The sequence below is a fragment of the Apostichopus japonicus genome, chromosome 16 (assembly GCF_037975245.1).
Source record: "Apostichopus japonicus isolate 1M-3 chromosome 16, ASM3797524v1, whole genome shotgun sequence".
NCBI lineage: Eukaryota > Metazoa > Echinodermata > Holothuroidea > Aspidochirotida > Stichopodidae > Apostichopus > Apostichopus japonicus.
Window position 1 is genome coordinate 45582594 of NC_092576.1, and position 26524 is coordinate 45609117.

Consider the following 26524-nt stretch of genomic DNA (forward strand, 5'->3'; position numbering starts at 1 on the left):
AACCAATACTCCGACCAATGGAAAGGAACTATATATGTTACCTATACGTAGCTCTAATCTAATAAGCATAATGAATGCATATTGACCGAACTGTTGCTATTTCTGTTTTCATGTTAATAGTTTTCTTTACATTCGTTTGTTTTCTGTATCTTTTTATTGACTGGTGAAAAGAGGCTCTTTGGAATCTTTCATTAATCTTTTAAACAATGTAACGGATATAGCGGACATAACAACGTAATGTACATGTAGGCTATATAATGTAAATATTGATGAACTTTAAATAGTTTATATTTTATCGAGCAACCCGTTCTTGTGTAAACCTCTCCGCTGCTACAGTATTGAAAATTATTAGGCCCGGAAAAAGACGGCAAAACGGGAAGCTCATTGCCGGGAAATCTTGATAACTCGCGGGAAATCTCACACGCAGTGGGAAAAAAATAAGGTGGAAACAAGGTTAGAGAAAGAGCCAAAGAGGAAATAAAATTTAAAAAAGACGATAAATAACAAAACAGAAAAACTTACTAGTGTCTGGGACCCAAAACAGACGGGGGCGAAGGGCGATTCGCCCTACGAAGTTGACAAATCGGCCCAGAAAAGAAATCACGAGCGCTAAATAAAAATGCAAATACCACTAAAATCGCCCTCTACATGTACTGATCAGTACAGCTAACGGGCGCCGCGCATTTGGAAGATGACATAATACTGTGAAATAAATCATTGAAGAAACTCTGCCGATCCTTTTGTTATAATATAACAGCTTGGTTTGTACGTTCGCTCAGACACCACCTAGCTTGCTAAAAAAATATCGGTTCGTCGCGTGATTGTTTTCGCACACCCGTGTATTTGTATTTTTTTCTCCCAGCTAGGTGTTATGTATCACGGTACTGTGGAAAGAGTGAGCTAATTATATTGACAGCTCCTGCGATGTTTTCCTAATATACCTAAAATGCAGGAGGGAAAAGCTTTGCGTCGTAGTAACGACCATGCAGTCTATCTCGTTACAAAACATTGCGAAATTTCCGACTACTTTTTAATAGGAAAGTCGGGAAACTATTATCTTAACACACTGTAGCATATGCAAACTGGAGCCTATACCGCAACTTTCTCAGGATTTTCAAAAAGTTCCGAACATTATTGTAACGATATTTTTATTAGTTTCCCATGATTTTCAATATATTAGTATCATTAGAGTAGTGTAGTGCTGTAGCTGTTGAATATTATTCCAGATTAAAACTGATCATTTTACATTGTGTACATTTTATGAACAGTACGCAGGGGCGTATCCAGGATTTTCTAACCAGGGGGGCGCGAATTACTATCTAAGCGGGGCGCCACCTTCAGTTGGCGCGCAGCGTGCAAGAAAATGTCTGGTTTTGATACCCCTCAGATCACCGGAAATGGCACTTCTCGGTCTTGAAATGACCAACCAGATGAACACTTCTGCGTGAGAACCAAGTATTTCCCAATAGTTTTTTTTTTCATCCATAACCTTTTTGAAGATTGTCACCAGTCACACATCATGTTCGACCTCATCGCATCTCCTGTGGATCATTTGCTTTTTGTAGGTGATTCTACGTCGCGGCTACAATACCCCGTCAGCCCCACTTTTCAAGGTTTTAAGCCAATTATTTGTTCAGAATTTGAAAATTCACAATTCTTGTGAATAAATTCACTTCAAAACATACCCATAATGTTGCACACAATTTCATCTATGGACAATCAATATAGAAAAACCTCCTTCAACCCCTAACAGACCGGTCAAAATTGCACGAGTGGAGGGTAGTATGATGAAGAATGGTGGTCAGGGAACTTTCGAAAATTCAGACACAGTTAATTTATTGGTGTATAAATATTAAAACCTCTTCTAACGGCTACTATAAAACTTCGTTGAAGGAATTGAAATACCACATATTTCCGAAACCGAACACTGCACACATCTACAGTTTGGAGGCTGTTCATCAATTTCATGCTAATTGATATGATGTGATATCTGCTGTGTGCTTTAAAAATTCGAATAATTGAAATGAGGCTGAAAAAAATAACTATTATCTGTTTATTATTCAATGCTCCACCAGTGGCGTAGCGATGAGCCTGGGGTGGGCTCCTGGCCCAAAGGGGCCCCCTATCAGGACGTCCAAGCAAGGGGCGTCCGCAGAAATGTTTACAAGGTTACACACTACTTGATACTATCTAAGCGGAGCCAAGGGCGGCGGAACCGGGGGGGGGGGGGGCCGTGCCCCCACTTTTCCTCAGGTTAAAAATGTGCCCTTTTTCTACCCCAAAAATTTCTAAATAAAAAAAGAGTTAACAAAGCGAAACCCACGTCGAATGAAATATTTCGGGAATTGTTAAATGTTTACTACCACAGGCGTAGGAGCCCAATTTGAATTGGGGAGGCTGTAACGACTTGCCCGAAAAATATTACCAAAATTTTTCGCGCGCTTCGCGCGCATTCAACATCTTAATGTGCATATCATATAGGCATGCGTTGGTTATTACATCGCATGCCAATAACATACAATCATTTGTCGTGTTATAGCCCTTCCAAATTGGTTATAATTATTCAAAAAGTCGTTACAATAATAATGATCATAATAATATCAGTTTAACCATCGAAAAACGCATAAAAAATTATTTTCCTTTCAGTATTTTGACATATTTCATTTGCTTTCATGCATGTATCGATCGCGTGTGCAGGGACTTGGACTTTATAATGATTTCACCTCATTTTGTCTTTTTCCTTGTTTCCCAATTTGCACATTAGATATTGCAGTGCTAATATGCATTGTTTCCTTGAGGGGGGGGGGGGGGGGTGGTGGCGTTGATGGAGTGATGTGTATACGCAAATAAGATAATACAATAAGAGTTATAAAGGGTACTACATATCAGGCTGCATCAGTCCAATCGAATTTCTGCTAAGTGCCCTTCGACGTTGGTGCCTCCCCAGATTGAAAGTGCTTCCGCCGCCTTTGAGCGGAGCGCAACCATCGGTTGGCGCGGAGCGTACCATGATTTTTTTTTTGCCAAAAAAATACACCTAGATCGTCGGAAAAGACATTTCCCGTTCAAGTTGCATTTACATCGGTTATTTTGAGTTCTCATGTCTTAAGATTTTGACTTTCAATAATTTCAGTGATGCATCATGGGTACGTATGCAATGAACAAAACTAGAGAACTGTTGGTTGGGTGAAATCATTGAAATGTCAAATGCTTAACTTTCTTTTCAAATTTGTGATTTTCCAGGGGGGTGGGCAGGCCCCCCCCCCCTACTGTATGGAGTATAACGGAGGCTACTGTACATATGCAGTAATCAAACCTAAGCATAGGTCTAATTTCGGCTGAAACTTTGTCTCCATCTAATCCTAACTTCCTGTGCTTTTCTACTTACCAGATGCACCGATTATCGTTATTCTTACATTTTATTAGTATATTTATATCCTTCTCTTTCAAATGAACGCAGTTTCAAGTCTGTTGGGTGTTGGGTTATTGTTTTAGATTTTTTTTTCAAAAAATCATATGTCCCGATGTTGTACTCAGTACAACATTGGCTGCAATTGGGTTTTAAATTATATACTTTGTTTTCATTATAGTAATAAATAACACAAATATAGCTCGATACAGACATTAATACCCAATCAGCCCATGATCATGATGTCCGTATTCCGTATCACGTGAAAACATGTATATTGTCTTGGTCAGTCTTACATGAGTTTTTCTTTCCCAGTAAAACGAGCCCTCCCTATCCAAAGAGGTATCCTTTTTCTGTGCATCAGTATGGCGGGGCCACCTTTTGGTCGGGGCCACCGGCTCAGCACGGTCCGTAGGAGTTACGCTACTTTGCCCCACATTATTTTCATTTCGAAAGACGCACATTTTCAAGTTCATTACACACTGAAGGCTTCGATTCTCTATCTGCCTATAGTTTAGGGAAGATCTTGGGATTTTCATCCCTAGATGTCGCTAGATATTGCTAGATATCCATACAGTACAGTGCCCTTGGGATTTCTTGGATTTTTTCGGGACCTGATCTTGGGAAATTGCAAGTCGGGAGTGGTCACACTCCATGTAGGTCAGTGCACGACCTCTAGACGTCACTAATGCACAACCCGATCACTTGTTATCGATGAAGTGTTGTGTTGCCGGATTTGTCAAGGTCTTGATACTATGGGCGAAGGTTATTAAATAAGTTTCGTAAGTCATCGGGTAGCGATTAGTTGGGTGGGGCGTAGGGTTGTGGGCGGGCGTTTTCATGCAGATGAGTTACGGTACTAGGTTTGGGGTAACGATTATCATTCAGGTCGGACTGTATAACATTTTATCTCTGGATGGCAGTGTTGCATCGAAGGACGTAGGTCATAGGTCTAGTGCAGTTCGCATATAGATCCTGGTCTAGTACCGAAATGTGTCATGTTTCCCAACAACTCGGTCGAGTTCGAGACCAGCCACAGTTGGTTTCATCATGGAGGTCTGTTTTTACCTCCATGGTTTCATAGCACAATTGTACAATTGATTAAGGCGTCCATACACACTCACACACATACCCGTTATGATAGACCATATATGTAGTTATGTAATTATGACTGTTCCTCTTCTCTTCCCGGTGTCTTGTCGTTAATCTTCTACTCCCTCCTTTCTCCTTTTTCTCTCTTTCCTCTTTTTCTTTTCCATTCCTTCCTTCCTCCTCTTCCGCCCCTCTTTCCCCTTTTTTCTTCTCTCCTATTTTTCTTACCCGTTTGTGTATAGAGCCAGGTAAGAGGGGAATTTGTTGACTTCAAATGACCTTTGACCTCTATCAAAATCAATAATAGGCTCCGAAATTAAATTTGATACCATACAGGTACAAACTAAATATGAGATTTGCCCAAGGTTCCCTTCTTGCTATATCATGTTTACAGGGCTTTCGCAATTTGACCTGTTGACTCCAAATGACCTTTGAGGTCAACTAAAAGCAATATTAGGCCCTCTTAAATTTGATATGATTCATCTACAAACAAACTATGAGATCTGTCCACGGTTCCTTCTTTACAATATCATGTTTACAAGGTTTATACAATTTTTCTTTTGACCTCTACCAAAAATAATAGGCGTCTTGTACTCAATGTATTGCTTCTACACACCAAATATGAGGTATGCTCCTGCTTCCCTTCTTGAGATATCGTGTTTACAAGGTTCCGACAATTTGACCCCTGGTGACCCTGATGACCTTTGACCTCTTTTTACTCAATATTGTACATTTACATACTAAATATGATATCTTTCCGAGCTTACCTTCTTGAGATATCGTGTTTACAATGTTTTCACAGTTTGACTCCTGGTGACCACAAATTACATTTTACCTACAAAAAACAATAGGCTCCTTGTACTTTAAGTGGTTCTTCTTCACAATAAATATTATATTTCTCCAACCTTCCCTTCTTCAGATCTCGTGTTTACAAGATATCGTGTTTACAAGCTGGTCGTCACAAACGCACTCCTACACACCCGCGCGCACATACATATGCCATCATGAATGCAAAGGTTATCATCGAAATAAAAAAATAAAAACTTAAGTTCTCTGACACTTAACACAAGGACACATGACGAGGCTTTCCTCCGTCACATCAATGATGTTGGTCACGTGCTTGGTTGAAATATCAGTAAAGTTAAATCTAAATGACGTCAATGTTTAATACAGCGACGGCGTTAGTATCAAACTTGGGCGCAAAAAACAATATCGATAAGAAGTATATAAACAAGTGTTTGTTTGATATTTTCATTGTTCAATGTAAAAATTGATTACACCATTGTTTCAATGACGGTACAATCCCTTCGAAACATATTTTGTTTACAATACAAAGTTTAAATGGGGTATGGATTTCGATTTCGTGCAATTCTAATCAGTAGGTCTACAATGCTTAGCAGGATTTAAAGTTCGTTCTTAATAAACAATAATTATCAAATAAATATACTTTTCTAAATAATTTACTTATTATGATCGACAATAAAATAATGTATTACTTTGTGGCGGCAAACATTACATATTTAAATAATAACTTTCAATGTTAAAAATACTTGGTTGGCTTAGTGTTCTACGATATATTATATTTCTGGTAAGTTCGGAGATACACTTATGTATAGACAAACCGACTTGATAATGATAATAGCCTATTGTCATATCATCATTCCAGGGATTATATTTAATATCCCAGATTTGATTGGATGCTATTAAGCTTACCATTTTAGGGTTATCTACTTAGCTCGCACAATGCTTTATACACAAAGTAAATACGATTTTAACTATCTAATTATCATTATTTAGCTCTTTGTTTACCACGCATAATACTTCTTCTCAATACGAACTTAATGACCGTGATATTTGTTTTTCTGCTAAAAAAGTAAAACACATTTGATAAAATGCAACTGTGAAACGCATGATACTGACAGTGTCCGTTTATGCAAGGCGTTTAATAACGTAATTGAAAAGTCTGGAGCTAAACAATGGGAATCATAAAACAAATGTTTATTCAAATATACATTCATTTCCTTCTACCTATAGTTAAATTGAGAGCTATACAATAATATGTTATCTAGTCAGACTCCTACCAATGAGAAGTGCTACTTCAAGAAGATAAACTGAACATAACAAGAGTCATTCCTTCCTTAGTAAGTATTCATAACTTTGTGTTGTCTATAAACCCTCCTCTATTCAAACTTCTTTCGACAGGTTTACATTAGAGCAAGATGGGATACATTAAACACCAATAAAAGCAAGTTTGCTCATTTAAAGTAAAACTTAGAAAGAATAACCAAAAATAAGGTCGAATGATGATTCGTAGTCACTGCTGTACATCTACTGACCTACTTAATGTATGTTTCCATGGTGCCAGGTCGATAACGCGGACACCGCGGAAACCGACAAACCGAGTTCTGTTATCGAGATACCGGGTTCGATATCAACGGTTTCCGCGCTGTCGACCTTGCTATGTAGCAAGGTCGAAAACGTGGAAAGCGCGCAAAGAAGAGGAATTTGTCAAGGGAGGGCGACGAATTGTTTTGGTCGGATTTCAGCCTATATACGCCAGGAGGGATGGGAAAGGGCTTAGGTATTTTTTTTTCTAAACTAAATGCTGGTCGAAAACGGGGAAATGTTTTTTACACAATGAATGGCGCAAATAGAGGGTTTTGTCAAGGGAGGGTGAAGAGTTTTCGGCGCATTTCAGTCAATATGCGCCAGGAAGGTGATGGGGTTGTAGGCTTTTTCTCTAAACGCAGGTCGGAAACGCGAAAATGTTTTTTTTTTTCAGTGGCGAAACTAGATCATTTTTCAAGGGAGGGTGAAATAGTGTTTTAAGCGCATTTCAGCTGTCATGCGCCAAGAAGAAGTGGGGTATAATATTTTACTTTTTTACTTAATGCAGGTTGAAAACGCGAACATGTTTTTTACAATTTTGCGAAATTGCTTTTTAAGGAGTGTTAGCTCAGGGTTAACGCCGGTGCCTTCCAATCATAGGTCCCGAGTTCGAGTCACTCCAAGATTAATGTATGTCGTCCAGTTACAGACTTGTTGACAATTGACAATTCATAATCATGGGCGTTAAATATGAATCGAAGAGACTGACTTCGGTCAGCCTGTGGCGTTGATACGCCAATGATGGCTTCTTCGCGAGTTCCTGCTTGCAGGAGGATCTAAAATACATACATACATACATACAATGGCGAAACTATAGGATTTTGTCCAGGGAGGGTTAAGAGCTTTCGGCGTATTTCAGTCTATATGCGCCAGCGAAGGTGTGGGGAGGTGGGTTGAGGATTTCTTTCACTAAATGCATGTCGAAAACACGAAAATGTTTTTAACAAAGGCGGAACTAGAGGAGTTTGCTAAGGGAGGGGAAATGAGTGTTTTTGGCAGGCGCATTTCAGCTAATATGCGCCAGGAAGGGGGTGAGGAGGGAGGTTGATGCTTTTTTTACTAATTGCAGGTCGAAAACGCGGAAATGATTTTAGCAAAGGCTGAACTAGAGGAGTTTGCTAAGGGAGGGAAAACAACTGTTTTTGGCAGGCGCATTTCAGCCAATATGCGCCAGCAAAGGTGTGGGGAAGTAGGTTGAGGCTTTTTGCACTAAATGCAGGTCGAAAACGATAACATATGAGTATTCATTATGATTGGCTGGTCATGTGACTGTTTGAAATATCAATAAACTCAAATCTAAAATATGTCAATGTTTTATACAGTGACGGCGTAAATATCAAACTTGGGAGAAAAAAAAAACAATATTGGTACGGTAAGAAATATATTACAAAGCGTTGGGAATTCTTTTCAATCTTTGTATCAATATCGAGAGAGAACGCTGGACATTTTACGAAGAGAACTATTTTAGCATAGTTCGTGTAAAAGTTGGAAATGTGTGGTCGATGTGCGACCGACTGAATGCAATAACCACAGATCTATAATACCTGTATTACCAGTAACACAACACATCTCCTATGGATTCTTTTCTGTTTTTGTTTCATTTTCCTTTCCTTCTTTTTTTACTTGGCGACCACGTGACTATCACAATATACTTATATAAACTTCTAATCAGCTCTAGAGTGGACATGGGAAATAATATTTCTTTTACGTACGTACGTAATAATACTACGTACGCACGTCATATGTATTACTTACTTACGTGATAATGTTTGATTTTATTTTATTTTATTCAGCAAATTATCAGTCTTCATCTACATACAAAAAATTGCACATATAGAGAAACATTTAAAATACAAGATGGAAATAAACTTAAATGCATTAAAAAGAAAATAACATGCCAAGGATAACCCTTTGAGCTAAAAGCTTATTTCCAAAGGGGTCCTTAGGTTACGTTACGTTCACTAACTTAGGAGCATAGGCGTAGAAGCCCAATTTGATTTGGTGGGGGAGGGTGGGGGGGGGGGCTGTAACGACTTGCCCGAAAAATGTAACACAAATTTTCTCCTCGCCTTGCGCGCGTTTAACAGGTTAATGTGCATATTATATGCATCGGTTATTACATCGCAGGCCAATAACATACAATCAGTTGCCGGGATGCGAAATTCTTTTTCCCAACAGGTTTGCAATTACGGAGTTTTCAGCCAAACAGATTGCTCGTGAAGTCAGCATCAATAACGACCATCGCTTGGAAGTTCGAAGGCATACACTGAGTTACACACTGACACAAGTCTTGTTACGCGGTTTCCCTGCAAACGCCCTAACTTTACTTTTAATGCTTGGATAACATGTTGACCTTACTTATGATACATACGCTACATTCTATCGGGTTCGTGTTTACGTCATCCAAGATTCGTCAGCCGTTCTATTGAAATCAGAATTCGTTTCGTGGAATGGGTAGGCCTACACCAAAATCAACTTCACGACGCGGGTACAGTCTTGAATGAATATACGCAAAACAGTATAGTGTACAGTATGATATATTTCCGTCACTGCACTGTGTAGCATGGTGGGCTCATAATTGACGCACTTAAGGATTTGATCAACGATGTCTATCAAGGAAAAATCCAAATCACTCAACTGTATGTGTTTTTCATATGAGTAGTTCCTCAGAAATGTTATGATCTCAACATATTTAAGGTTCTGTGCTTATGAACCGTACAATTGAGCAGAATTTGACCACAAAATGTCTGCCGTGTCAAGTTCTTTCATACCCCTAAATTGACACATGCGTCGATAAGGTAGCTGTAGTGTAGGCCTTAGTATACATCCATTGACTTTAGATGCTGTTTGCTATGCTCTGAGCCTCTAAGCTCAGACAGGTCAGGTCCCAGAGAGTATGTTTTCATATTGAGGTAATGTTGGTTATTTTTAGGGTGTAAGATTTCCAAATGCCCCAAAAACGTGCAAATCTAGGGGGAGGGTGTTGAAAGCTTAAAAAATACCACAATTTGATCAGCAAATATAGCTGAAATGGATGCAGACATTTTGATAACCTCGAAGTGAAGTTTTCCATTGTTATGACGTAACTTTTCCGACCAATCATGAGCGACTATTTACACACAATTGCAAACCTGTTTGGGAAAAAAAAATCGCTACCCTTTCATATTTGTTATAATTATTGGGGAAGTCGTTACAAAAATAATGATTATAATAATATAAGTTTAGCCATTGAAAAACACAATGCAAATTATTTTTCATTCAGTAGGTGCCCGAAAAATTATCGGCATATTGCCCGAATTTTCGCAAAAATATTATTAATTTTAGGTTTACAGTCTTGTTCAGGGCCAAGGCCTTCTCACACAACTTTACAACTTAACCCTGGTCATTGGTAACTTGTCACACCTACACACCAAAGTGTGCACAACTCAATCAATCTCTCTTGGGGCACCACAGTGCACTACAACCACGTGTCCCCCGGGGGACTTCCCATAGGGTGCAGCCACAAACCGGCGCACACAACTACAAGTTACCTCGCAAGTCCCCATTTATACACCTGAGTGAAGAGAGGCAATGGAGATAAAGTGCCAAGGACACAACGTATTGATCTGGCCAGGGCTCGAACCTGTAATCCTTAGATCACAAGTCCACTGCCTTAACCACTTGACCACAACGCCCTCAAATATTTATAGGTAGGGAGGGGTGCAGCCCCCTAGCCCCCACTCCCGCCTCCTACGCATTTGCTTAGGAGTAGCAGTATACGTACAGATTGTAACATATTGGCCTACGTACACGATACGTGAATATACGTACTGTATACTGTACGGTCTAACTAGATTATGATACAATAATACTTCTCGCTCACTGCACCTCGCTTGTATCAATCATCCGACCACAGAGTCAAGCTTAGTTTAAAGATTAAGCCGCGAACTAAAAAATGCCGGACAAGTTCATTCCTCTCCATCTTTGAAATAAAGATGTATCCCGCAGTATATCACGTAGACTCGCTTACGTTAGACAAGTGATAACATCATATCACATAATAAATACACGCACGTACGTACGTAGGCCTATATTCGTTATAATTATCACAAACGTAAGTAATGATATCACGTACTTACGTGTTATTTATTACATACGTACGTAATTATACTACGTACGTACGTAATATTATCACGTTTGTACGTGATAAATATCACGTACGTGCGCCCGCTTACGTTAGACAAGTGTTTACGTAGGTTATGTCACATACTTAAATCACGTACGAACGTACGTAGGCCTACATTCGTTATAACTATAACGTAAATACGTTATAATATCAAGTACGTACGTGATATTTATTACGTAGGTACGTAATAATACTACGTACGTAATATTATCACGTACGTACGTGAAGGATATCACGTTAGTACGCACGCTTACATTAGACAAGTGTTAACATAGGTTATGTCACATAATAAAAAAACACATACGTACGTACTTACGTATGCCTATATTCGTGTGTTATAATATCACGTATTTAATATTAGTACGTATGTGTACACGTATATTACGTACGGAATGTTTTTACGAACGTATGTACGTAATAATATTTTTTTTTACCGTCTAGAGCTTCGTAGTCTTGTTTTTATCTCAGCAACAAACATTTTATGTGCATGCAGGGCGTTCATGAACCGTATCGACATGATTTTTGAGGGGGTGGAGAAGGGGGGGGGGGTTACGGTTCGATTTCGATATCAAGCAGCTTTGCTGAGACGGATATCAATGTGTCATTGGAAGCAGATCATGCGTTAATTATATTATAACTTCATTAACTGTACATTCAAAGTCACATTGTAAGGTATTCCTGGTTACTGTTATTGAATGGGTCATGCAGTCACCAAGAGACCCGTTTGTCATCTCTCTCTCTCTCTCTCTCTCCACCTCTCTCTCTCTCTCTCTCTCTCTCTTAATTAGTTTTTTAACATGTGAGTGGTGAGGAAGGGAGGTGAGCGATTTTTGACTGGTTTATTTAATTTCTTTCTGTTCTATCATGATTACGTCAATATGTGAAAACAGGATAATCTCAGTTCCGACAATGACAATGACCACATTTACGACCAGGATGTGACGCTGGCAGTTGTATAAGTGTTTATTCTGATTGTTAACTTGTGGGTTCATTCATTGTGTATCGGGGATAAAAATTGGTAGTTCATTTTGTTAGCGTGTGTTATTACTATGATAAAGGTGATGACATCTTTCTAAGTTTGCTGCATACAATAAAGTTGCAATTTGAAAGCGATTTCAAATTGTTATTGTCCATTATAAATGTTAAACTTATGAAGCACCCCTAATATTTCCCAATAGTAGTGTCTATAGTTTTGTCCCCCTGTATAATATACATTTCCCCTTCACTTTTATTTTCCATTTTCCTCTTATCTCTTTGTGGCATTTTCTAGTAACGCTCCACAGAGTCAGTGAACTGTGGCATTACACCTCAGTGGACTAATTCCTGCTAGAAGGACCATTGTGTGGTTTGGGTCACACTTAGGTTACTCTTAGGTAACGCTAAGTTAGTGATAATTAATCTGTTATTCACAACATTAACAGACCAGGTCTTGTTTTATTTCTTCCTTAAGTGTAGTAAGTTATCGTCACGCTTTCTGTAATCTCTGGTGGAGTAAGTTTAATATGTTTGAAGCCAGTTTAAGTAAAATCTTCTCTGGTAGGGTGGGGTAACATCCTTCCCTTAGTTCTAAGAATGGCAAGTTTGCAAGCAACTCTACCATTCACCAAGACACTCCAAGCTGCCATGCACCTGGCTGTACCAGATTGTACCAGTGTCATTAGAAATTAATTATATTAATTTCTACACAGGTAAGAGTTCATCTTTTAACTTTGCCCCAGACCCTTCAGGAACCTATTCATTTTCATTGTGCATACATAGTGCAGGCGCGTATCCAGGATTTTCTAACCCGGGTTGGCGCGAATTACTATCTAAGCGGAGCGCCACCATCGGTTGGCGCGCAACGTTCAAGAAAATGTCTGGTTTTGATACCCCTCAGATCACCGGAAATGGCACTTCTCGGGCTTGAAAATGACCAACCAGATGTACACTTTTACCTGAGAACCAATTATTTCCCAATAGTTTTTTTTTTTCATCCATAACCTTTTTGAAGATTGTCACCAGTCACACATCATGTTCGACCTGATCGCATCTCCTGTGGATCATTGCTTTTGTAGGTGATTCTACGTCGCGGTCCACAATACCCGACAGCCCCACTTTTCAAGGTTTTCAGCCCATTATTTGTTCAGAATTTGAAAATTCACATTTTTCTTGAATAAACTCACTTCAAAACATACCCATAATGTTGCAAAAAATTTCATCTATGGACAACCAATATAGAAAAACCTCCTTGAACCTCTAACAGACCGGTCAAAATTACACGAGTAGAGGGAAGTATGAAGAAGAATGTTGGTGAGGAAATTTTCGAAAATTCAGACACACTAATTTATTGGTGTATAAATATTAAAGCCTCTTATAACGGCTATTATAAAACTTGGTTGAAGGAAATGAAAAAAACTAGCAGTTATTTCCTTCAACCGAACACTACACACATAGGCGTAGGAGGCGGGGGCTCCTACTGAAAGAAAAATAATTGCAATGATGTAGCTAAAGGAAATGAATAGTTTAAAAAATATCTCCTTGATAATTAAAATAAAGTTGTAAGCTTGGCCGACTAATTCGACATTAATATAAAAGAGAATTTTACATAATTGGACCTCCATGCTTTCCCTCCATCTAATGAGACATTTCGTTGTTTACAGCATCCCGCGGTTTACTGGGCAATTTCCACGAACAGTAAGGTACACGATGGCATGCGATGTAATAACCGATACTTACTTATATAATATTGACATTAAGATGTTGAACGCGCGCGGAGCGCGCAAAAAATTTAGGTTGTATTTTTCGGGTAAGTCGTTACAGCCCCCCAAATCAAATGGGTTACTATGACTACACACATCGACAGTTTTAAGGCTGTTCAACCTGGAACCTCGATTTTCATGCTCACTGATATGATGTGATATTTGCTGTTTGCTTTACAAATTCGAACAGGCGCGTAGTGATAATTTGCCAAGGGAGGGGCATGTAGGCAAACTATCTAAGCGTAGCGCCACCACGAGTTGGCGCGAAGCGTACAAGAAAATTTTCGCCGAAAATGCCTCCCAGATCGCTGGAAATGACACTTCCACTGCCTTGTAAGTTGCATCTAAGCATTTTCTATTTTGAAATTACTAGCGATATCATCAAAAAAAAATATGCTCGAGGGGGCGGTCGCCCCTTTCCCGAAATGCGTCATGTTCCCCGACGACTCGGTCGAGTTCGAGACCAGCCACAGTTGGTTTCATAGCACAATTCTTTAAGGCGTCCACACACACACGCACGTTATGTTAGACTATATATAGCATATATATAGATACATTAGTGAGAGAGGAAAAATGGAAACGTCAAACATTGAGTTGTCGGTGAAAGGGGTAGGGTGAGGCGCACGCCCCTTCCGACATCCTCGATCCGTCACTGGCTACCCGGCCATGTGTATAAAAAAGGGATCGGCGCTGTAATGATGTCCCCCTTCGTCTTTCTCTTCCCGGTGTCTTGGCGTATTTCTTCTACTCCCTCCTCGTTTTTCTCTCCTTCTTCTTTTTCTTTTCCCTTCCTTCCTCCTCCTCTTTTTCCCCTCTTTTTTCCCTTTTTTTCTTCTCTTTTTTTCTTCTCTTTTTTTTCATCTCCTCTTTTTCTTACCCGGGAGGCGCGCGCCCCCAACGCCCCCCTGGATACGCGCCTGTGGTGTATTTTACTTGCAAATGTATTCTTGTTAGTTCTGTGCTGGCAATGCGCACATAGAATATATAGCAGCCCTCAATAAGTGTAATTGTGTTGTATTTACGTTTACTTATTTTGATCCTGTGATGGCTGAATGCACACAGAATGTAATTATTAGTTAAACGTTTTGTATCTGTACTGGCTATACAGGGTCTACAGGTGAGATCATTATTATTGTTAACCTGTTGTTTTATAGTATGTTTATAAGGTTGATTATGGCACTTATAATGCCCTCAACCGTTGCCATTATGTGTATTGTTATGATCTAACCTACATTGAGTTAATGTAAGAGTATTGGAAGTACTTTAGGTTATGGTTTAACGAGAACCCTCATTGATATATTTATTTAGTTTTATTATGTACTCCTACGATATATCTAGCATTACCCGTTACTGTAATGCACTCACATTTGTATCTAGTTGTACTAAGTTTCCCTTATTCCAGCTATGTTTAGATCCTATGATGCAATGCTACACTTTTACTTGTTGCCATAGTGATATGAATAGCTGAACTTCTGTTAATCTTATATTTGAAAGAGTTGTAATAATATGTTAGTAGACATATTGATATATAGTCTATCTTGTGAATCGAGACACTATTGTTGTTGTATATTAGAGTATTAGCATGTATTTAGCCCTGTGAGTCAGAGTGGCGGAGCGTCCATACAGTCAGGGGGCGCATGTCCCCCCCCCCCCTGACGGATTCAAATGGACTGCTGGCGCCCTTTTCAGCTCTTTACCACTTTTAACTTATTCGCGATTATTGACTTTTTGATTGCGCTCTCATCTACCTATTGACATTTGTCACATTTTGTTGGTGTAATTTGGCGATGACACCTATTTATTCTTCGTTTATCTGCAAATTAGCCAGGCGTCCTAGGGAGTATCTTTACTCAAAAAATTTCTGTACGCTACGCGCCAACATGTGGTGGCGCTCCGCTTAGATAGTTTCGAAAGCGCCCTTACAGACCATTTTCGCCCCTCCTGACCAATACCCTTAGCTCCGCCACTGGTGAGTCACCCTTCACTGGTACAGACTCCATCTGACCAGATACTTACAGCAGATAAGCTAGGTGACAGAGTCTCCGTTTTATAGCCTGATCTTAGTCCCAAGGGATGCTTAAGTACCTGCAGCCTAACAAAAAGGTGTCAGTTGCAATGGCAATCTGTGGTCTAAGTTAGTAGAGGTACATGGGTTAAATAACATAGTTAGTATGCTACTGTTGTTGTTATTACTAGCTGAGGGACTTCCCCAGTAGTACATTATTTATATTTGTAGACTTCATGTAAGTCATAGAGGGTGTAATGATTTTAGAGTTAATCATTCGCCTCTTTTGGAAATGTTCGTAGTGGTACTAGGGCAACCAGCTCCTAGTTATATATATATTAAATTACGACAATCCAAGATTATACTGCTATGCCGAATAGGGATAGACAGTTTCACTTATTTATGGAGCACTGTGTTATTGCTGTATGAGTAACATAGGCAGGTAGTTGTATGTTTAGCGACCAGTTGCATATTAGTGTCTACGTCTAGAAAGGTTCACTTTATTTTAATACTTTAGTTTACTTGTTGTCATGCCGACCAGGTATGATGGGATGTACCATATATTTTACTCTGTACGAGGTGATCAGGTTGACATTCGCTTATACTATTTTACTATTGTTGTGTCACCCTCACTGATTATCTTTGTTGTATATTATCGCATATTTTCATACTTATTTTAATGGCTTAGTAATTGTTTGATTACTTTGGTAGATCGTTAATCCCCTTGCCCCTTGTTTAGTGTATTTGTATTGTGTTGGCAATGTATGATGACCATTCACCAAGACACTCCAAGCTGCCATGCACCTGGCTGTACCAGACTGTACCAGTTTCATTAGAAATTAATTATATTAATTTCTACACAGCATATACCAATATTGTTGATGTGTAGTTGTCACCCTATCGAAGGACCGTGTTTTTAGATGTTCCCCTAGACGGCATTGTTAGACGCCGGAGCCCCCACGCCTGGTCCGCGTTACCACGGAGACGTACGATGTACTCCCACTAGTAGACGCTATATGTGGACTGAGGGGCCAACCATTATACTACATTATACTAGATGAGATGGGCGTGGCTCCCGAGTTATTAGATTAGTATGCTATTAGTGTTAGGCCATGATGACTGTCATGTGTTAATTATGTTTTAACTTCATTTGTATAATATATATTTTCAATCATTTTGCATATCGTAATTCGCTTTTACCGTTATGGTGAATAAACAATATTTACCTGCGGATTACGATAGAACATTGCGTTTGTCCTCATTTTAATATACTGTGTCTAATATCTTCACAAAGGCAGGCGACTGATCGTAGAATTGAACCCCGTTTATGTGTCTCGTGGTTGCGTTACCAGCACATATTTAGTCCTTAAGCTAAGTGCTACACTTAGATGGAATATTTTATTCCACTTTCACTCTTCTGTACAGATGCAAAAAATGCAGTACATAATTCGATATTTAAAGATAAAGAGATATAATATATCATAAAACGAACTTTACAGTATCTCCTATGCTTTATTTACTTGTTCGTGTTTGTTTATGTTTTGATATTTTATGGCTGAGAAATATATGTCTATATGTCAGATTTGGCGAGGCGGCATGAACCTTCGTATTATTTTTCCCCTGCTAAACACGAACAATATTTCATCTCCATCTCGCATATTCAATACAATAAAACCAAACGATTATTGGTTGTAATGGAAAACACTAAATCAACCAACATTTGATTATGATAATGCCACTATAAAACACCTAGTACTTACGTTTCGCTGTAAGTGTCGAAGACGTTTAAGAGTCACTTGATATTATGTTATAAGAGCAAAACAATCAGCAGGGCTGGCTAGCTTGAAAAGAAATCGAGATGTTCGTCTTTCATTTTAAATGGTTTACCAGTTAAAGGGTAACCCCTTTTTCCTTTTCCACAGCTTAAGTAATGACATAATATATGGAGCATAATTTGTTAGCTTTATACGCAATAATGGAATTATGAAACTATTGTATAAACCTCAAATATTTTCAAATTGACGTTTGTTTAATTTTATAGAACAAAATGTTCTTCATGGAACCATGCAAATAAAAACCATAATGTTTGTATTCACATATTAATTATGTGAGTTACATTAAGAGCTATTCAATAATGTGTAAAATTAGGCAGACTTCCTTATACCAACGAGAAGGATGAAAATCGACGAAAGGGAAATAAAATATTCTTTCTATTTAATTTGAGATAGGAGCAAGTGAGGGATGTTTTAAACAACCAAGGAAATCAAGTTTGCTCATTTAAAATCATGTGAACAGAGAATAACTACACTATGAGAACACGCTGCAACATCATGCCATATGACATATCACTGAATGGCTGGCTATTAGATATGTCTAACCAGTATGAAAAAAAAATGATGCATTATTCCCACCCACTGCTAGACACGGACTGACCTACTTAGCGTTAGTTTCCATGGTTACGTTGTATGACAGTTTTAGTTACAACATTCCAGGTGTACAATAGACGCCGTGGCTGGTTTATCTGTCTATTCATCAGGTTTAACATTGGCTCGTGTCATCTATTATTATGCTAATTAGGTATTTATGGAAGTTCCAGGTGTGACACCTTTACTGTTAACTTAATTTACTTTAGAAAATAAATTGTTTGAATCAATCGTCTGTGCATACAACTATGGTAGAAGGAGATTAGGCTTACTGTGTGTACTAAAACGGTGATGATGTTATCAGGTAGAAACGGAATGGATTTGATGGGTTCAGTAAAAACGATTATGTACGAAGGGGGATGGCGAAGGAAGGGGGATGGCGAAGAGAGGGGTATGGCGAAAGGAGGGGTATGGCGAAGGGAGGGGTATGGCGAAGGGAGGGGTATGGCGAAGGAAGGGGTGGTGGCGGGCATAGGTAAGGTGTCTGAAAGGTGAGTGGGGCAGGGGGCTAGACTAAACCTACTGCAGAGCAGACTGGAACTAGGTATTTTGTCTAGATAGGGAATACACATTCTGTGCTACATTTTAGAAAGTAAATTATTTGAATCAATCGTCTGTATATATTTAGGCTCTGTATATATTTGTACATACAATTATTGTAGAAGGTGATTAGGCCTACTGTGTGTACTAAAACGGTGATGTGTTATCGGATAGAGACATGGAATGGATTTGATGGGCTCTCGAAAAACATACACACATCTCTCTGAAGGAGATAGTGAGGGGGGGGGGGTAGGGAACAGGTAAGGTGTCTAAAAGGTGAGAGGGGCATATGGGCCTAGACTTAACTTACTGCAGCACAGATTGGGGTAAAGTATTAGTCTAGATAGGGAATAAATATTCTGTGTTACATTTTTTTTTTATCATAGTCACACCAATCAAAACTCCCAAAGTGTATTATTTCCATTGCTATTTTTCTCCCGATTACACTTATTCCTGGAATGGTGGTATCGCACATATAGCATACGTTAAGAAGTTTTCATTTCTCACGTATTTCATTTATGTCACTACTAAGTAGTTTTTTTTTTCGAGTGTCGGGAGGGGGAGGCGGGATCGGGTCAACTTAAATATATATTGTTATTAACTCGTTAGCTGTAAGTTGAAGATGTCACTGATTACATTATATTGTGAATGGTAAGGCCGGTAAGGAGAAACTCTTTACGAGGTTTGATTTGTGGGACCAATGAAGGCTAGATGAGTAGCGGTTTATTTAAATGAAAGTGTTCAGTTTGTCTGGCTATGAGTAATCTATGACGTTATGTAACCAATAAATCCTGAGTCTTATCTGAGAAAAATAAATAAATTAAGTATTAGCGACGTTAACATCTCTGTCTATAAAACTACAATATATTCTTAGTAGTCCTATGTAAAGAAAACAATGGACATGAAGAAACAAAGAAAACACAAGTAATTGATAATGTAGCTGGAGATAAAACAACCCACTCGGTGACAGGAACAAAGAGGGTGATAATAGGGTTAGGGTAAAACATGAATTCAAAAAAGGGAAACTGCGAAGAACCAAGAGGGTATGATGGTACGTTGAAGGGGGGAAGTATGGAAACACTGAATTAGTAAATGGGAGGTGTCGGAAATGTATTGAGTGAAACCGGTGTTCGAATGACCTATGAGGGAAAGGGTGGGAGGCGGGGAATGGGGGAGGGGGTCAACAACAATTAAATGTTAAGGACAACGCAGAGGTTTCATGATCGATACAAGTATGAAGTAATATTATTTACGGTTACTAACATTTAAACAACGGAAATGTTTTAATGATTTTTTTTTTTATGAATTTAAAAAAGATGAAGCTCACGATGTCGCAGCTTTGATTTACTTATTCCTTAAATAATGAGTGAAATAAATCTTAATTAACTGCTTTGGCATGACATTGTATTTCCAAAGAAGTTGATGTATTTCTTTTATCGCTGGAATTTATGAGATGCAGATTTGCCTTCAATTATCTTTATTGTAATAAAAAAAAAAAAATTGAACTTTATAAATTACTTTGTTAAAATTCCTTTTACTTATTTTTTTTTATTTATTAACTTATTTTGAGTAACTAATTTTGAAACTGCAACAACTGAAACTGTTTTGTCGGTTGCTTGTTTGGTATAAATTTCAGTTTTGCTAGAGTATTATAATTTGATCATTATTTCTTGGGTTTTTAACAATAAATGTTTTAGCTTTTGCTATTTTACATTCCCATTATTTATCTAATTTTATATTAATCATGTTAAAAACATTTCTTAAATAACATGTTCATAACTGAACATTTTCTTTTTGGGGGAGGTTTCACCTTCAAAGGTAACATTTAGTTCTTATTAAACTCTAAAAATCTATTTTAGAATATTCATTATACTCACTAGAAATCAAAATCCACCTACGTTGTGTATATAACTCTTGTTTGATCCTTATAAACATTCCGGTCATTCTAAAACCTACTTCTTAGTTAAAATTTAACAATAAACTAAACAAAGACAGTTTTAAACAAGCCCTACCTCCCCCTCCAACCCTCTCTTAAATTATTCCCTATTATCCTCATTGTTTTGTTTTATTTATCATAACATCCTACATAATTCTTTTCACGATGACGTAATTATTAAAATAAATCCAACTAAACTAGTTATATCCAACCCTTTACATTAAAATACAGCAGACTTTTCATTCTCTATTGTTAGTTTAATATTGATAACTTTTATAGATTAAATTAATTCCCTGTTTAACTGTTTTGATGATTCTAACATCTTCACCGGAATACTTACATCAGCTCCTTCAAGCTTGTACACTGTGAGCAGTAAGACAAGATGGTCGCCAACTCTTCATTTGTTAGACTCCCGAAGCTGTCACCGACCACCAGCTTCTGAAGAGAACTCAGGATAGAGAGAGAGAGACCAGACTGAAGGATAAGGTTCAGACCAGACTCATCAACTCTAGGAGAGCAGTAGAATAGATTCACCCAGGAGATAGGAATCTAGAATGAAAGAATAGAGTTACTGATAAAAGAGTAGATAGAGATAAATAGATTGGATTTGGTTAGGATTAGAATGATTATCATCATATTATAAATAATAAAAATAACGAAATAAAAAGATAGGAACGTAAAGCGAAAACTAGGACATTTAGGTTGTGTTTATTCAAAAGTAGGAATAAAGTAATGGAACGGAAATCAGGGATTGATTTTAAGGGGAGTCAAATACAAATAGAAATTAATGGTTTAGATTAGAGGAAAGTAAAACGGTCATGTTGGATTTAAAGGATTAGTTTGATTGATTTAGGTCGTGTTAATTTAAATATAGGAATAAATTAATAGAACGGAAATAAGGGATTGATTTTAAGGGGAGTCAATTAGAAAAAGAAATGTATGGTTTAGATTAGAGAAAAATAAGTCGGTAATGTAGGATTAAATGATTAGTTTAATAGTTTAACAATAAAATGGTAAATTAAATTCTTTATAGCTAGTAAGGTCCATAAAATATTAATGTTAAATGCAAATGAATATAGTGAAGCAATTTAATTTATTAATTAATTGCAAACAAATTTAAAAGACGGGAGTAAAATGTTACAAATAAAAAGTTGAGATAATTCTCTCTTTTGAATAAAAGTATTGATCAAATGTATTAAATTGTGTGTTTTAATTTAGAACTTTCAGAAGGAAAATGTAGTTTAAAATTTAAATATTAGTCACTAATGAAATATGAATCATGAAAAGGAAACCTCTACTGCAACTTATGCAAGATTTTTGTTTAAATAAGTTTAAGGATTTGTTGGAAGAATTATAGTTAAGTAAATAAGTTGTTAGTTATAATTGAGATGAAATTTAGAGAAGCAGATGTAGATTCAGTTCAAGCTTTAAGCAAGAAAAGGTTGTTGAGACTTACACTAATATTTTAATTTACAAATGATTTAAAATCCATACGATTCAGCGTAAGTTTTAATTACTTCCAGTTAATGCGATTTGTTTAAATGATGTCTGTGGTTAGTTCTCTAACCAATTGAAGTTAATTAATTTTATTTAAATACCATCAAATGGAATTTACCGATATTCTCGTGAATTATCAACTTCATCCCTAAGTTACAGGTTTGAGTGTGGCTAAACTTTTAGTGGATTTAATGAAATTGTAACATGTTTTTTTCATTGTGTTCATATATATTCCTAAAGTGGACAATGCTTATGATCTCAACTTTCTAAAATTTATCGTTTTTTTTTTCAATTAAAAAACACTGCGCTTGTTTTTTTAAATATATTTCCTTAAACATAATATTATGATATGATCTTGAAATACTACATATACTTTTAAAAAAAAGTCACCCAGGAAAGAACCTGGGCACGAAAACCAAACTACCAAACGACTGATCCGCTCTCAGCCCCAGTCCCCTTGCATCGGGACTGTGTCTGTGTGATCATCGTCGGGTGTGCATCACCATTCCCCCCATACTACATATATTCTCGATGGTTTAATTATATTTATTTAATATTACTTTCAGTTTAATCGGGTTGATTGGGTTCTCATTGTAATATATTCTGTTACTTTTCAGCGGGTGTGAACAGTTAGCAGAAATACGTAAATTAACAAACACGAGAGATAAATTAGTTAACTGCAAATTTAATGAGAGGACGCCGCTCTTTTAAAGAGAACATATGTTATTGATTGGAACTTTCAATTAGTGACGCACTTTTAATTTAAAAACGTTTTACGTTTAATCTTGATGATGTGGACAAATATCTGGTGGCATGGTAATGACGTACGATTTCTTAAATTAATTAGAAAAATGAAGAGAAAACGAGGTGTATAACTGTACGTCGTTCGAATAACTGCTAAAAGACATTATCGAAACTTTACTTAATGATTAATTGTTTTTTTAGATAAAATTTCACTTCAATTAAAATATTGTTGTCCAAAGGTTCTATATTTCATAAAACTATAGTTCATATTTAGTTTCAGGTTTATATATGTATATATTTCAAACTGCGGGCTATTTAAATAACTGGCTGTAACTTCAGACTATGAATAATTTAGGTCCATAGAGTAACTACTCATTGTGGATTTTCATATATTGACTTGTATAAAGGCCTAGACGAATGAATTAGCCTACGTAAGAACGACTTGGACGTGGTTTAGGATTTTTGAAGGAAAACAAGGTTTCTACTGTTTGTTCATGTGTATTTTTCTTAGCTAGAATGAAGTAATTGTTCCCGAAATAACATTTATTTTACATCTGCCAGTCGAGAATGTTAATGACTAGTTTTAATCTTCGCTTAAGTTAGAAGCTTTAAAGCAAACTCAGTGATCCGACTGTATTTTGTCAAGTCCTTGTTTGGTTAGATACCCTTTAACTTGGGCATTAGTGATAATCAGTCCACAACTAGGTTATTTTTTTTTATGATCTAGATTTTCCAAGAATATCCTCTTTCTGAAAGTACTATAGTGTTGTTGACTGAATGTCTAAGGCTTCTAAGCTAATCGTAGCCTATGATAGTCTTGCCTATTGTTAATTATGGCCTAGCCAATGCAAAAATCCTAGCCTAGGTCTCTATACCATACCGTCAAATGATCTCACTAATCAATATTAAGCTTTTAGCTATTATCAGCGGTTTCTTCTCCACAAATTAATCCAATCTAAAATCAAGTCAGCACGTCGACTATAACAAACAACTGAACGAAACAAGCAACATATATAACCTCCACCAATATAACACTAAACCATTCATTGTTAGTGGTAGATGTGCACAGGTATTCAACAGCATGAGTCACCGATATGCATATACAGGTGTTTCTAACACCGGTCTAGACATTTTGGCGCCAATAAATAAATACTAAAATTAGTGTTGTTCAAGGGACGCAACGTTGTGTATGCACAGTGAAAACATACAGTTTAAAAGCTGATGTCAATTGGGTATATTGGTAAGGAAAAATCCGAGGCTTTCTCATGATTTTTGTTTGTAACCATATACTGCGTGCGGCCTGTAGTTTCTTGTGAACAACTTTCAAAGTTTCATTTTGACGCCAATTGGGAAATCAATTATGAGGTTATACAGTTTTGCTATCTTTGCGAGCCTAAAACTAAAAAAGTAATTAGAACAGCGTAGAAAATAAGAAAATTTCAGTTAAATTACTTATTTCCAGCAAAGAACAATACGAAAAATAGGAATACTAAGCATAAGAATAATAAGAGAAATAAAAGAATTTAAAACAATTCTCTATTTCAGCCTAAAGCAGCTGGTACGATGTTTATAGCTTCATCTCTTACTGAAATGTGCACTGTTGAACTGAACCTAGTTTATTTTAATTTGTCGTAATAAATTGATTTATGATTAAATATTTTTACAATAACGCGAAGTATATAGTCTGACACTTCTCGAAATAAAAATCAATATTAAAAGCCGTATCATCTTACTATTTGGTACGGTACTACCATAAAGAAAAACTTAACTTCACAATAAAATAAAGTATTAGGCTACATGACTAAGACTATAGACCGTACACATTATTGTGTAGTCACAAATCTCTAAGTTAGATTACGGTGTATGCTGTAAAGTGTAATATACATGACTTGGTCAGAACTTATAACCAGCGAAGTAAATGACATTCTAACTGGGTGGGCAACTGTCTTATTACCCAGGAAATTAGTTTGCCCACCCAGTAATAAGAAGCATGCATGAGAATTATTGTAGTGCGCGTGCGCGCTTGAGTATTGTCATAACTGGTCAAGTGAACGATGCCTTCATGACTGAACGTTGAAACTTAAAGTCTAGCTGTGTAGCCAGCTGATTATGAGTCTGTCACGCCTCTCGAAAGCGCCCTCACTTTGTAGATACCTATACATGACTATACTCCCTGGTGTGCTGTCCACCAAAAAATAACACTATGAACAACCGAAAAGTTCTTCCTATACTGCAAGCACTCCGCGCGCACTACAATACTTGGTAGTTGCAGGCAAATGTAGTTCTAGTTCCTCCTATGCATTTTGTCAAGTTACCATAACATTTAGTGATAACTTATGTTAACCAACTGTGGCTAAGGTATCGGGGGGGGGGGGGTGGATCCTAAGCGGTAGATGGATTGATCCTAAGCGGTAGATGGATTTGTGTCTCCTCTCCAACGGCTACAGTCGGGGGAAAAGTATGATCCGCCCCCTGCATGCCCAGAAATTGTTGTAGATACATAGGACAAAAGAACCAATCACCAAAAATGTTATCATATTCATAAAATCATTGTTAACTGCAGCGACACGATTAATACACCTGCCATAACACGTTTGTAACTAAAACTACTCCATTTCGGGGCTGGATCATTCATCTGGATCTTTGCATCATCAAGAGAGCCACTCAATCAAACGATGTTTTTTTTTTAAATAGGCCTACTCTATAGGTGCAAGTTTCGACATCTGAAGTCGTAATTTTGCCGCTAAGTAAAACGAATTAAAGAGTTTGTATACGTCAAATCCTCTCATAAACATCCCATTTACTTCATAATACCATTATAATCAAGAAAAGTGTATATATCATTTCATAAAATAGTTCAACTATGTTCAGATGTAAAGGCAGGAATTTGTGTATAAATATATGATAGCAATTTCAAGATAATGTTGAAGAAGAACATATTTACAGCTTATGGATAACAAGGTCGAAATTCACAGAAAATAACGGGAACTTTGGGAATGAGAGCAATCTTTTGAGATAGAGTAATCAACATTTTGAGATACATAGGTTGAAACTTCCTATGTCTCATTGGGTAACAGTAACCATAGGCGTAGGAGGCGGGGCTGGGGGGGGGGGGGGGGCTCCAGCCACCCAAACCAAACATTTTTGTAAAAATTCATGCAATATGCGGAGGATTTTTCGGGCACCCATGCACTGAAAGAAATACAAATAGCAATGCGTTTTTAAATAGTTAAACTTCTAGTATTATATTCATTATGATTGTAACGACTTCCCAAAATTTCCTAACCAATATGGAAGGGTAATAAGACGGCAAATGATTGTACGTAATCGGCATGAAATGTAATAACCGATGCATGCCTACATGATATGCACATAAAGATATTAAACGCGTTTGTTAAAAAAATGTTGGTTATATTTTTCGGGCAAGTCGTTACAGCCCCCCCAAATCAAATTGGACTCCTACGTCTATGACGGTAACATCTACAAAAATGGATTTGTTGGGACTGCCCACCCCCCCCCCCCCACACACACAAACACCTCTTCACCACCACCCTCCCCCTCCCCACAAGGTAATTGTATAGTATTCT

The 26524-nt window shown here is 37.4% G+C and overlaps 1 protein-coding gene across 1 annotated transcript in view; it reads right to left on the bottom strand.

Annotated features, from left to right (window-relative positions):
* LOC139982206 (uncharacterized) overlaps positions 1-26524 on the bottom strand; it is a 119801-nt gene that overhangs the window by 27929 nt on the left and 65348 nt on the right. The window contains exon 7 of the mRNA XM_071994809.1: positions 21037-21245. Coding sequence (XP_071850910.1) covers positions 21037-21245 — 209 coding nt within the window. The remainder of the gene's footprint in view (positions 1-21036; positions 21246-26524) is intronic.